Source organism: Eublepharis macularius, chromosome 2 (genome assembly GCF_028583425.1).
Source record: "Eublepharis macularius isolate TG4126 chromosome 2, MPM_Emac_v1.0, whole genome shotgun sequence".
NCBI classification, from domain to species: domain Eukaryota; kingdom Metazoa; phylum Chordata; class Lepidosauria; order Squamata; family Eublepharidae; genus Eublepharis; species Eublepharis macularius.
This window is the reverse complement of record NC_072791.1, coordinates 11,111,530-11,124,609: the sequence shown is the minus strand read 5'-3', so window position 1 is coordinate 11,124,609 and position 13,080 is coordinate 11,111,530. Positions and strand designations below refer to the sequence as shown.

The 13,080-nt window shown below is 41.3% G+C and overlaps 1 protein-coding gene across 1 annotated transcript in view; it reads left to right on the top strand.

Moving 5' to 3' along the window:
* The first annotated feature begins 3,772 nt into the window (after positions 1-3,772).
* Positions 3,773-13,080, top strand: part of LOC129324437 (centrosomal protein of 78 kDa-like) — a 30,054-nt gene continuing 20,746 nt past the window's right edge. Inside the window, 8 exon segments of the mRNA XM_054971696.1 lie at positions 3,773-4,039; positions 4,619-4,738; positions 4,741-4,793; positions 4,882-4,954; positions 7,604-7,707; positions 8,403-8,577; positions 9,721-9,834; positions 10,599-10,663. Of these exon segments, the coding sequence (XP_054827671.1) occupies positions 3,787-4,039; positions 4,619-4,738; positions 4,741-4,793; positions 4,882-4,954; positions 7,604-7,707; positions 8,403-8,577; positions 9,721-9,834; positions 10,599-10,663 (957 nt within the window). The 5' untranslated portion in view covers positions 3,773-3,786.

The window sequence follows — 13,080 nt, the reverse complement described above, 5'->3', positions numbered from 1 at the left end:
AAGGTGCAGGGAATGGGCTAGGGATCTCTGGAGTGTGCTCCTGCACCCTTCATTGTTGTGCCAGGGTCCAGAGCATGCACACGCACTTGGTTGAGTGCCCTCCGCCAAGTGCACCCCCAAGACACCCGCATCTTCCAGTTTGGAGCCTGAGGGACCTGGCAACTCTAGGTCACTACCAGAGAGAGAATTTATTCGAGGATATTGAAGCATATGCATTAATTGAATGAAAGAAAGGATTTGGTTCGTTCCTGTTCAGCGGTTATTGTAAATTTACTGGCAAATTCATGAAGGCTTTTGAAGAAGCGTGCGTTCAGCGAAACGGGGAACCTAGCCTGGCAAACCCGTTGCCATTCTCCCGTCGGGAGCAGTCCCTAACGGTTGGGCGCTCCTTGACCCGATTAACTGGTTCCAGCATATTTACAACTGCGGTTTCTTGTGATTGTGCCTGAACAAGGGAAACGACATTAAGTAAAAAACATTATATTTTGCAGTACAACAGTCTGTGTGGCTTTGCCTTGCTTTTTTCCTCACTACCAGATGGGGCCTGGAAACCTCCTGGAATTACAACCGCTCCCCAGTCTCCAGACTATAGAAATCAGTTCCCTTGGAGGAAACGGCAGCTTTGGAAGTTGAACTCAATAGCATTATATCCCACTGAGGTCCCTCCTCAAACCCCACCTGCCTCAGGATCCACCCCCAGATCTCCAGGAATTTCACAACCCGGGATAGGCAACCCTACTGCAGCAATCTCATAAACCTGGGGGTAGAGTTGCCATCTTCAAGTGGAGCCTGGCATTTCCACAGAATTTCAGCGGATCGATCTCCGGACTACAAAGATCAGTTCCCCCGGGGAAGATGACGTTTTTGAAGGATGCTCTCCGTGGTATCGCATCCCTGCCCAGTTCCCGCCCCTCAACAAACACTGCCTCCAAATCTCCCAACCGGGAGTTGGCAACCCTGTGCTAGAAATAGACTTGTGATTGGGGGGGGGGGGTGGAGGAAGTGCGTAGGATTTTGGAATGAGCAGTAAGAACTCAGATTTGACCGAGGAGCCAAATAACTCCCACAGTGGCCCAAAGCCACAGCTTTTCACTGTGCTTCAGTGAAAATGTGAACGTGCTTCACCCGCGAGACGATTCGCAAGGCGGTGCGTTTAGCTTTCCCATTCGCTGCCTTGCACTGACTGCGGCCATCTGAGGGATCCCCCCCCCCCCCCCACACACACACTCTCTCTCTCTCTCTCTCTTGTGAGAAACGGGTAAAACCATTTTGTTTGTGGCGGGGGAAGGCGAAGAAGGGACGCGGCGCGGGAGCCAACCGCTATGTAAGGGGAACCAATCAGAAAGCTCGCTTCGTGGGTCACGTGGGGGAAGCGGTTGGTGTGCGCGGGGAAGTGGTCGGGAAACCAAGGGAACGGCGGCGCGCGCGGCTCCTGCAGGCGGGGCGTTTGTGCGCGAGGGTCGCCCTGATTGGCACCCGCTGGTCTTCCCCTCTTTGCAGGTCCGTTCTTTCCTAGGCTGGGGTTGCAGGAACCTTTTGTGGGTTGGTGGGGAAGGGCCCGGTCGGCCTGAGTGCTGCATTTTTCTAGACATACTCGGTGCTGTTTTGTACCGTGTTGCTTTTTCCTGTGAATGCGTAGCGGGGAGGGGGAACTGCATTCCAGGTAGGGTAAGTGGTACCCTTAAGCGTGGGTCTGTAGAGAGGTCCTTTTCTGCCCAGAGAGACCTGCATTTCCACCAAAGACTTAAAGGTCGCTGTGGTTCAACAGAAACCTTTCAAAAACAAAATCCAACGGGAGGCTGCTGAATTGGAATTCATATGCAAATTTGACTCTGTCACGCTGGGACTGAATAGGGACTATGAATGGTTATCACATTATCACAGGTAACAGATTCTCTTTACAGAGGCGTGATCTGGGGGAGCCCAGTGACGCCTGGTGTGGGCTTTCGGGGACCACAGTTCTCTTTGTCAGATGCAGCTGGCAGGGAGAGCTGTGGTTATCGAAGGCTTATACTACATAGGAATTGGATACTTTCACTGCTACAAACTAATACGGCAAACTGACTGCACACGAAAAGGAGATGTTTACATTTCCAAGCAAAGGAATGTTTTGATTGCCTCCACGCTAATTGCATTCTGTCCCCTTATGATATATGTCCCCTTCTTTCTCTCTCTCTTATCCCCTCCTCTTCTGTATCTGCCCAGTTTTGACCAGGCATCTGACGAAGAGAACTTGATTCTCAAAAGCTTATGCTACAATAAAATTGGTTAGTCTTAAAGGTGCTACTGGACTCTTTTTGATTTAAGCACAGGATTTATACAGACTTCTGGGGAGCGCCTTGTTTAAGCACATGTTGTGGGTGGTGGTGAAGTATTCCCATATGTGTGGCTGACACCAATATGCTGTTTTTAAGGGGATGGCCTGGGAATAGGTTTTGGCTACACTTGGGCTGACTGGCTGTACCTGTTTGTGTCTAGGCTCAAAATTGGGCATTCTGTATAATGGAAATGCTTTTGCATTGCTTTATGATCAAGATTACATTGTTGTTACTGCATTTATTTTGAGATAAGTTTGTAAGCCAGTGTGTCTGTGTTTTTATTTAGTGCAAAAGTATTTTGGCATTCTTACTAAGTCTAATTGAGGAGCATTAATTCTATTTATTTGCCTTGTATAGAATATTTTTTAATTAATGACCTGCAAGTTCTACAGGATCCAACCAGACCAAAATATGCTCATGGTGAAATTTGAATGCTGTAGCTTAAGTGAAGAAAAAACTCCACCATTTTTATGTTTAGATAGCATGTTGAACCTATAATTGAAGAATAATCAGTTGGTATGTATAAAAGGGCCTCAAAACTTTTCCATTGTTTTCAGAATTAGAAATAATATTTTAATGTAATATTTTCACAGCTATCACAATTAATTGCTTTCATGCTCTGACCTTCATTGAAATTTAACTTTCTGTCCCTGAGAGGAATTTGGTCAATTGCAGCTACATACTTCAAATAAATGCTGCTTTCTAGCTGGAACATACCTGGTGGTGTGATGTCAAAATCTTGGACTAGTATCTAGGAGGCAGGTTCAGATCACTGCTCTGCTGTGGAAGCATGTGACCATGTGCCAGTCACACACACTCAGCCTAGCCTACTTCACAAAACTGTTGTGAGGAAGAAATGGATAAAAGAAGAATAATGCAAGCTGCTTTGGGCCCCCATTGGGGAGAAAGAGGGTCTAAATGAAGTCAATAAATAAAATACTGTGAAATCTTCTTTGTGTATAGGTACAGCAGTTAAAGCATAACAGCCATGTCTAGATAATTTCATTTCTGATGGAATTTTGAGGAGAGAGTAGACTGAGGGCCAAGCTACAAGTGACGAATGACACTTGAACAGCAAGTGGATTGAGTGGAGCGCAAGTGAACAGGGAGAAATACACTTGCCGTTCAAGTGTCATTTGTCACTTGTAGCTTCGCCCTAAGACCTAAAACCAGGCAATTTTGCATCTATTTGAAGATTTTTACCCTTTGGGGATAAAACCAAGCTCCACACACAGATAAATGTAGTGTGTCTTTGTTCTTCTGCCTAAGAGAGAAACGGGAAGGGAGAATAGCAGCCTGAAGCCTTCTCCAAGCTTCTCTCGGGGTTCTGTCTTGGAAAGAAATCCTGATCAAGGTTCTGGTTCTCATGAATCAGTATAGCATGTGAAAAGTGTTGTGTGCTGACTGTAAGATAACATGACATTTAATTGTTTTTGTTTTTCTTCTAGTTTGGATGCCTACTCTAGAAATGATAGATTCGGTGAAAATAAGGAGACTGTGCAGTTTGGATTTTTACTCTTATTATGAGCATCTCTGTGCACTTCATGGGTGTGTGCCTGTATCAGCTGTGAAGGCTAAAAAGCTTCATGGTGTTCTTGATATAAATGCAGATCGTATCAAAGCTACTGATTGGGCACCCCTTCTGAATGCTATCAGACACAACAAGACTTTGACTTCTATTGCCATAAGAAGCTTGCACCATCAGGGGCATGGAGACTCAGGTAGAAACCCTTATGCTCTTAATTATACTTAGGCTAGCTGTTATAGCGTGCTGTCGCTTTGTAGCATCTTTTTAAAAAGTATTTATAACCACTGTACAGAATTTATGTCGCTTGGAGGTAGTCAAACTGGGACCTTAGGTAAACGCCAACATTTGAGTATCTCAGATCTGTGTTAAATAAAATGTCATTTTTTTGGAACTACAATTCTAAAAGTAAATAAGAGCAGTAATTCCTTTTCTCTTGAATTTTTGATTTTTTTCCTGTTTTTTCCTCTCCTGTTTTTCAGAATTCCTTGTTCTTTAATATTAATAAGTCTAACAGTGAATGCAATTGGGAGGGAATATGCATGTGCTTTGATCTCTGCTTAGGACTGTTTGGGATGCCTTTTGCCATTGTGTAGTTGGTACAAATGAAAAATCATTTCACTTAAAATAAAAGAATATGTGGTAGGCAAAATAAATATCCCATGTTAACAACGTTGGCTTCAGTTTACTGAAATATTTGGTGTTGTGTGATACATAAATTGCATAATTTTTATTTTTAATGTTGAAAGTAGTCTGGTTTGATGTTGTCTAATAGGTGCTGAAAGACAGGGAACTTATTCTAAAAGAAGAATTCCAGTGATTCGCTCCAAAGACTTGTCTGGCCAATTATGTAAATCGATCAAAGGTTGTCTGATGATATCAAATGTCCTGAGAAATTTGAACTTCAGGGGCTGCTTTTGAGGGAAAGAGACTTAATATTACTGGCAAAAGTAAGATTATTTAAATGCAATTAATGTGTGTTTTCAGGCAATACTGATGTTGTGAATCAATGTTAAAAATACATTCTTTATTTTGAAGGGATTGGCGAACACGTCATCTTTAGAAAGCCTGTCTTTAGCACACTCGCCAGTTGGTGACGGAGGCTTGGAAAGTAAGTCTTGGATTTCCTTAAGAAAAATAGACTGAACTATGAAATAATGTGCTTATGTACAGCTCCTGTTCTTTTATTTTTATATATATATAAAACTTGAAAAACAACTATATATCAAAACTGTATATCAAAAAATAACTATATATCAAACTTGAAAAATAACTATACTGTGTCAAAGGAAATATATCTAGGCTAAAAAGTGTATATTTATAAAAGCGTGTGTGTGTGTATGTATGTATGTATACACACATGTCCTTTGACACGGTATAGTTATTTTCCAAGTTTGAAATAGAATGACAATATTCTGTTAATATCTTGAGTTTCTTCTGGTGTAACGTTTTTGCAGTATCAGAATTGGTCCTCAGACCACACCATTGATCTATACAGAGTCCTTATGATACTGGCCATTTTATTTTCAATTCCTTTGTTAGTAATCCTGGGCAGAGTTTACCTTTTTCATCCCTGCTGCACACTGAGTTGACATTGTCATCAAGCAGTTTGCTACAACCCCAAGATCTTCGTCTCTCAGCCAGTTCAAACCCATCTGCATATATTTGAAAGTTGTTTATTCCATTGTACCCCTTATATTTAATGAACTTCATTTTCCATGATTTCCACTTACTTTGCAGACAGTGAATCAGGTGCTGTCTTTGGAATTGTAGCTGGAAGTGTTGAAATTAGTAATAGTGGATTTCTGCAATAAGAGGAAAAGTAGAACAGCAGGATTTGAGTCCAGTGGCATCTTAGAGACTAGCAAGATGTTCAGGATATAAGCTTTTGAGAGTCAGAGCTCTGAAGAAGGGAGTTTTGACTCTTGAAAGCTCTTTTTTTATTATTTTTTTTTATTTTTCATAACTACAAAACACTACACAGCACTACACAAGACTATCACAAGGAAAGGGGAGAGGGAAGGGACAAAGGGGGGTGGAAAAAGAGAAAAAGAAAAAGGGAAAAGGGGGGGGAATGAACTACAAACACTAAACACTACACTTCAATGTTTCCCTTCATACTGTCATAATACAAAAATAGCTCCATAGAATAATGATGGAGTGGTTAATCATACAGAGAATATACATTTCAAATTCTGATTAAACTTTCCTCCCCCTTCTAGGTCCCGGACGCAGTTCTCTCTGTGCAACCGCTGTTGCGGTGCTCTCCTCCTCCTCCCCCCCCTCCGGCTCCTCCTTTTCTTCGTTCTCGGTGCAGCAGAGTTCTGGGTTTTTATTCTCAAAATCCTTTAGTTGATCTTCTGATAATATCTTATAGGCCTGATCTTTATATCTGAACCATATTCCTTCCGGGAATAACCATTTGTACTTTATTCCATGGTCCCTCAGAAGAGCTGCAAACTTTTTATATGACTCTTGAAAGCTCTTGAAACCGTGATAATCTTGCTGGTCTCTAAGGTGGCGCTGGACTCAAATCTTACAGATAAAGTGATACTAGATGGCTTTGCATAGGTGTGTATTCCAGTTGAAAAAGTGACTGGTAGTGCTCATGTTTATTAACTAACCCTTCCAGGAGTTGTTATGTGTATATCAACTTCTAGTTAGAGTATATTTAGATCTAGCTCTACTTTACCTAGTAGTAAAAGCATTCTGTTCTGGAACTTAGTTGTTTGGATGCACACTTCTTTCAAACAGCCCTGAGGTGAACTCCTTCCACTCTTGTGCTCGTTTTCTACCCAATGAGGACCCAAAGAGGCTTACATTCTCTGTTCTATCCTCAAAACAACCAAGATAGCTTAGGCTGAGAGAGTGTATGATTGTCACAAGGTCACCCAACAAGTTTCCATGGGGTTGTGGGGGTTCAAACCTGATTATTCCAGGTCCTAGTCTGACACTTTAACTACTATACCATGCTGGCTCTTAGATTATTTTGCTGTACTTGATCTTCTGATTTTTTTCTTGTCTGTGACATCACTCTTTGCTCCTTATCGTAACATGAGCTATGCTCCCCACACCCCAATTATGGCTATGCTGCAAGGAACAATACGGATTTTTCTTGCATTCTTTTTTTTTATCCAGCAGATGAAAAGGAGCAAGAAAGAGCTGCTGCAGTATTGCAGGGGCCTGTGAACTGAGTGAAAGGAGTACCTTGAGGAGGTGGCAGTGTATGATTCTTTCGTGCTCTGCTCCCTCCAGTGTTTCCAGAAAGTTTCCCCGTTGGCTGATTCCGCACACGTTGGATAATGCACTTTCAATGCACTTTATCAATCGTTTGAGGTGGATTTTTTGTTCCGCACACAAATCCGTTCCAAATGATCTATAAAGAGGATTGGAAGTGCATTATCCAACGTGTGCGGAATCACTCATTGATTAATGGGAGATAGCTCCAGCTTCTGCATTTGAGGAGAGAGGGTGTTCTCCCAGGCTGCGGGCCTCAGCAGAGGCCTGAACATATTGGCCCTGATTATAAACTAGCAGTGTTAGAGCTCCTCTTCAATTAAATTAAAATAACATACTGCATATAAAACTAGATACTTCTGGTTTCCTGGCATAATATTCATTTATATGCATGAATGCAGGATAAGATCTAAAATTGTGAAATAGTGTATGTAGAATTTTTGAACGATATGTTTAATTTTAAACTATTTAAGTTGCAGTCTTAGCTAGCTATTTAAATACTGACAGTAGTTTTTATTTCCAGTAATCTGTGAAAGTATAAAGAATTCAGCTTGTGTCAGATCAGTAGATTTTACGGGATGCAGTTTGACCTGGCGGGGAGTGGAACACATCGCCAGTATCTTAAAGGTAAAACCTTATTTGGTGGAAGTGCTTCTGAAAACCAATTTGCAATATGCACAATGCTAAGGTGATTTCTGTATACGAATGATAACAGTATTTGAATATGAAATTTAAACGCTTTGTGCAATGTGTCATCTATTTTATTGTGTCCAGATATTAGCTTACCTATTATAAGAATTTTTCATCTTTGAAGATGATTTGTAGCTATTTTTTTTAAAAAGCAACTTTAAAATATGCCAGTTATATAGTAGTCTGTTTACAGGTTCATTTCTGAAATAAGAGGTTAATTTCTACAATAAGTTTACTCAGATGTAATCTTACTGAGTTCAGAATGACTTGCTCACTAGTTGGCATGTATAATATTGCAGTCCTTAAGATTATCGGCTATCTTTAAGCATGTTTTTCTTTTTCTGGTGATAATAAAATACATGTGTTCTCCTTACTGAGCTTTATGTTTTTGAGTTAACTTGGTGTTTGATTTGCCTGAGATTCCAGCAAGAAAAGTTATTCAGAAGTTTGAACAGTAGTTCTTTAATAATTTTATCAAACTTTGTCTTCATACAGTAAAATGAATTAGAAATACATGTTAAATACCACTATAGTTCAACCATAAAATAATTCAATTTTTATTTCTTCTAACCAAAACCTTTTCAGCATCTGATTTTGGGGAGGGGGGGTCTTTGTGGTCCTGTCTTTCAAAGCACCAGGCAATTAAAAGACATGGTGAAGCTTGGGCAGAGAGCTTGCGCTACAGGAGACCTGATTTAGACTGCATGGCTGGTTTGAGACGCATCACTCTCAACTGCAACATGCTTATTGGTGACCGAGGAGCTACTGTCCTAGCGGAATGCCTTGCAGAAGATCTGTGGCTTAAAGGTAGGGATGTGTGTAGAGGAATACATTATTGTAAGAGCTTTGAACAATAGCTTTTCTGGGTTATTCTCTTCACTCTGTGTACCTGAATTTCTGTTTATTCCTCAAGGCCTAATTTCTAATAATAGGATAAGGATTTCAGGTTCCTTTTCTGTGAGGTCTCTTTGGGCCTGATCCTTTAATGCTTTCATTTTTTTTCCTGTGAGTAATAACCCAGTCTGTGTTCTCAGATACCGGCAGACCACTATTTTACAAAACCAGTTCGGTGTAGTGGTTAAGAGCACAGGACTCTAGTCAGAGCCGGGTTTGATTCCCCACTTCTCCACTTGAAGCCAGCTGGGTGACCTTGGGTCAGTCACAGGAGCTCTTTCAGCCCCTCCCACTTCACAGGGCATTTTGTTGTGGGGATAATAATGACGTACTTTGTAAACCTCTCTGAGGGCGTGTTAAGTTGTCCTGAAGGGCGGTATATAAATCAAAAGTTGTTGTTATTATTAACCATATAACCAATCACAAATTGCTCTCCTTACTTCCCTGCCTCAAAAGTCCGAATGGCATCTCAGTCATCTTTTTCTAGAGAAGGCTTGAATTAAGTGGTCATTCAGTAGCATGGAGACTGTTCATTCTCTCCATTCCACCAGCAGGAGCAATTTGTTCCTTGGGCCAACGCTAAATAAAGTAGTTGCTGTCAAACAACAACAACATTTGATTTATAGACCACCTTCAGGACAACTTAATGTCCACTCAGAGTGGTTTACAAAGTATGCTATTATTATCTTCACAACAATCACCCTGTGAGGTGAGTGGGGCTGAGAGAGCTCCTAGAAGCTGTGACTGATCCAAGGTCATCCAGCTGGCTTCAAGTGGAGGAAGTGGGATATATGCAAATGATGCCTATACATTTGACAGTTCAGAATTGCAATGAGCATGAATGGCAAGGGGACTGACAAATGGTTTTAGTGGACAAAGGACATATAAAGTTCACAGAATCTGGTGCTAAAAAATTTCCATGTTTTAATGATCACAAGTTGAATATAGAGCGAATAGCAACATATTCTCTGAAATGTGGATAGTTTAAGTAGCTATTATGACTGTACTTAAATAGATCACAGCATTTAGTGATGTTTACCCTCTTTAATATTCTAGCACTTGATTTGCAGCAATGTGGAATTTCCAACGATGGCGCAAAATCACTCTTGGATGCTTTTAAGAGTAATAAAACACTAGTGGTGCTGGACATTAGAAAAAATCCGTTAGTAGGTATGTGTGTTTTTGTTTCACCATCCTGGAATGGGAAAAGGTACTTTAACGGGACTTCAAATAAATGTAATTTGTTTCTGGGCCCTGAACTGTGTGTTTGACTCCCAGCTTCCCTTTCCTCAAGTTCTGGAAGTTCAGTACAGTCTTCGTAGGATAAACTTCCTCTGATTGAGCAACTCTTATATGGTTCTGATTCGACGAATACCCAGTTGAAATACTGCTGCGTGCTTCACTTCTGCTACTTAAGGTGCCAACATTTAACCAGTCTGTTAGCACAATAAGCCCAAACTGCTTCATGTGGTCAGACCAACCCCTCATGATCATTGAGCTGTAATAGTAACTTAAAACTGTTGCTCCTATCTTTAGTTAGTTCCTTGCTGAGCCCAGTGCTGGCTAAACGAAGGGGAGTAGATTCATTCAACTCTCTTAGTGCAGTAATGTAGCCCTTTAACTGTGGGAGAAGATTTATGTTACATATGTGTATAGCAAGGAGCTAGTCAAGGGTGTTGTGCATGATTGGCTGTGGCTCTTTCTTCCCTTTCATATTAAGAGTCAGTAACTCTCTAACACCAGGGGAGAGAGATGTAGCCCCCATGGCATGGCTGTGTAGTAAACTGTGGAGGCTTCATGCGTAGGTAGTTCTCTTTATTCAGAAGTACTCAGAATGAGGGGAAAGAAGCTGGCCAAGTACAAGGCAGATGAAGTGGATTGTTCTAAGCACCGTATCACACCGTATCACCATCTTCATTCCTGTTTCTTTGTAGATCATTCTTTGATAAAGACGGTCATTGAGAAGGTTCTCATGAATGCAAATGGAGCAAACTTAGAGGTATGTTATAGTACGTCTTCAGGACCAGATGGCATACACTTGAGGTTTCTTAAGGAATTCAAATATGAAATTGTGGATTTCCTAATTAGAATATAGATCCAGAGGAGTTAGACGTGTTAGTCTGTAGTAGCAAAATCAAAAAGAGTCCAGTAGCACTTTTAAGACTAATCAATTTCATTGCAGCATAAGCTTTCAAGAACCACAGTTCTCTTCGTCAGATGCATCTGACGAAGAGAACTGTGATTCTCGAAAGCTTATGCCCCAATAAAGTTGGTTAGTCTTAAAGGTGCTACTGGACTCTTTTTAATTAGAATATGTAACCTCTTTGCTGAAATCAGCTAAAATCTTGATCTGAGGACTGAAAAGTGGCAAACGTCACACCAATTTTTTAAAAAGCGTCCGGAGGGGACCCTGGGAATTAGAGGCCGGTTAGCCTAACATCTGTTCCAGGTAATTTGGTAAAAACTGTTATTAGAGAGAACTGTTCAGCGCACGATGAAGGAGAAGCAGCAGACTTCCTGCCAAGGGAAGGTTTTTGGAATTCTTTGAGCAGGTTAACAAACCTGGGCCGTTTCCAGACGGCTTACCTGCCTCCGGAACGTCGCGCCATCTTGTGGGGAAAACGCGAAATACGCGCGAGAAAACGCGATATTTCGTGATGGCGCGACGTTCCGGAGGCAGGTAAGCCGTCTGGAAACGGCCCTGGATAAGGTTGATCTGGCAGACATATCTTTCGACTTCTAAAAGGCTTTTGACAGGGTACTTCATCAAAGCCTCTTGAGTAAGCTTAGTGGTCATGGCATAAGAGGACCGGTCCTTTTAAGGATTAAAAATCAGTTAGATGACAGCAATCGGAGAGTAGAAATACTCAGTGGAGGGAAATGAGCAGTGGTGTCCCACAAGGATAGGCATTAGCACCAGGGCGACTTCATTTGTTCAGAAATGTGCCTGCATTTGGAACACTGTATACAGTTCCAGGGGTTGTATCTCAAAAAGGCTATCACCGAGCTGGAAAAAGTACAGAAATGGGCAACCAAGTAGATCAAGGGTACTTTTTCTATGAGGGAAGGGAGAAGAGTCTGCGACTTTTTAGTTCAGAAAAAAAAGACTAGGGGAGGGGCTTGATAGCAGTTTATAAAATTATGGGGAGAGAGAGCTTTTTCTCTCTGTTCCATGATACTAGAGCTTGGGGTGCCCGGTGATGGGCAGTAAGTTCAGGACAGGAGCAACTGATTAGCAACCGTGTGGAAAAGGATGTTAATCTAAATGGACCACTTGTCTGTTTTAGCAGGGCCCTTTTTATGTTCTAGGCGTGTTTATTTAGTGACGGTTTGGTGAAAGAATCCCAGAATACTTAGTTATTTGATACCAATGCCAGTCTTCCATTCATTGCCTGAATCCCTCAGAGTTTTAATAACTGTTTTGGTCAATAGAGCCCTTACAAGAGCATATTCCGTTAATAAAAATGCAGGAGCGAGGCAGTCTTTGTAATTAAGAGAAAGTGGTGGAATTTTAGTACACCTTTTAAGTTCAACATGGAGTGGGTCAGAGCTATTGCTTCAGGTTTGTGCTGAAGTTCATGACGACTCTTACCTGTAGAGAAGATCCTTCTCTGTCATACTCAGGCTTCCCAATAGCAATTAATGCTGTTACAGCCTCTCAAATTGCTGTCAATACTTCATATGAGCCTGTTTTTCGAGGATCAAATGCTCAGTGGTTCTAGCCTCTTCAGAACATAGTTGCCACCTGTGTGTACTAGACCTCGGCATTCATTTTCTTTTGTATATTTTTGTATGTCAAATATCCAAGATACTATATAACTGAGCTTTTTCTGCAGTTCAGAAAAAGCTTATGAAGTACACCTGTCTTGTGACTTGCCCTTTTGAGCGTACAGGTGATACTAAGGGAGTTTAGATCAAGACTGTGTGATCTGAGATGTTTGTATCAGAAAACCACTTACAATTCTAAGCATTTTCCTTGATGTAAAAATCTTTTGCAAATTGAAGTAGATTCTTGATTTCCATAGGCAGGAACTCTTAGATGGGGGGGAATATTCCAACATTCTGGTTTCTCCTACCTTCACTATGAACTAGTATGGTGTAAGAGGACTTTCGATCAGACAGTCTTAATGGTACTGACAGTCTGTAGTGAGGGATTTTATTGGAAATAAATCTTCACTTGTAGACCCAGAACTGCTTACATTTATGCTAAAATTTGACCAGATTTGATACCAAGGTCTATGGTATGTTAGAAACTTAATCAGCAAAACTTGATACAGTAACTGACTGATTGCTGTAAATCAGTGTTGAAATGCTTAATGGGGACAAACTGAGAGCCAGTTTGGTGTAGTGGTTAAGAGCGCGGGACTCTAATCTGGAGAGCCGGGTTTGATTCCCCACTCCTCCACAAAGCCAGCT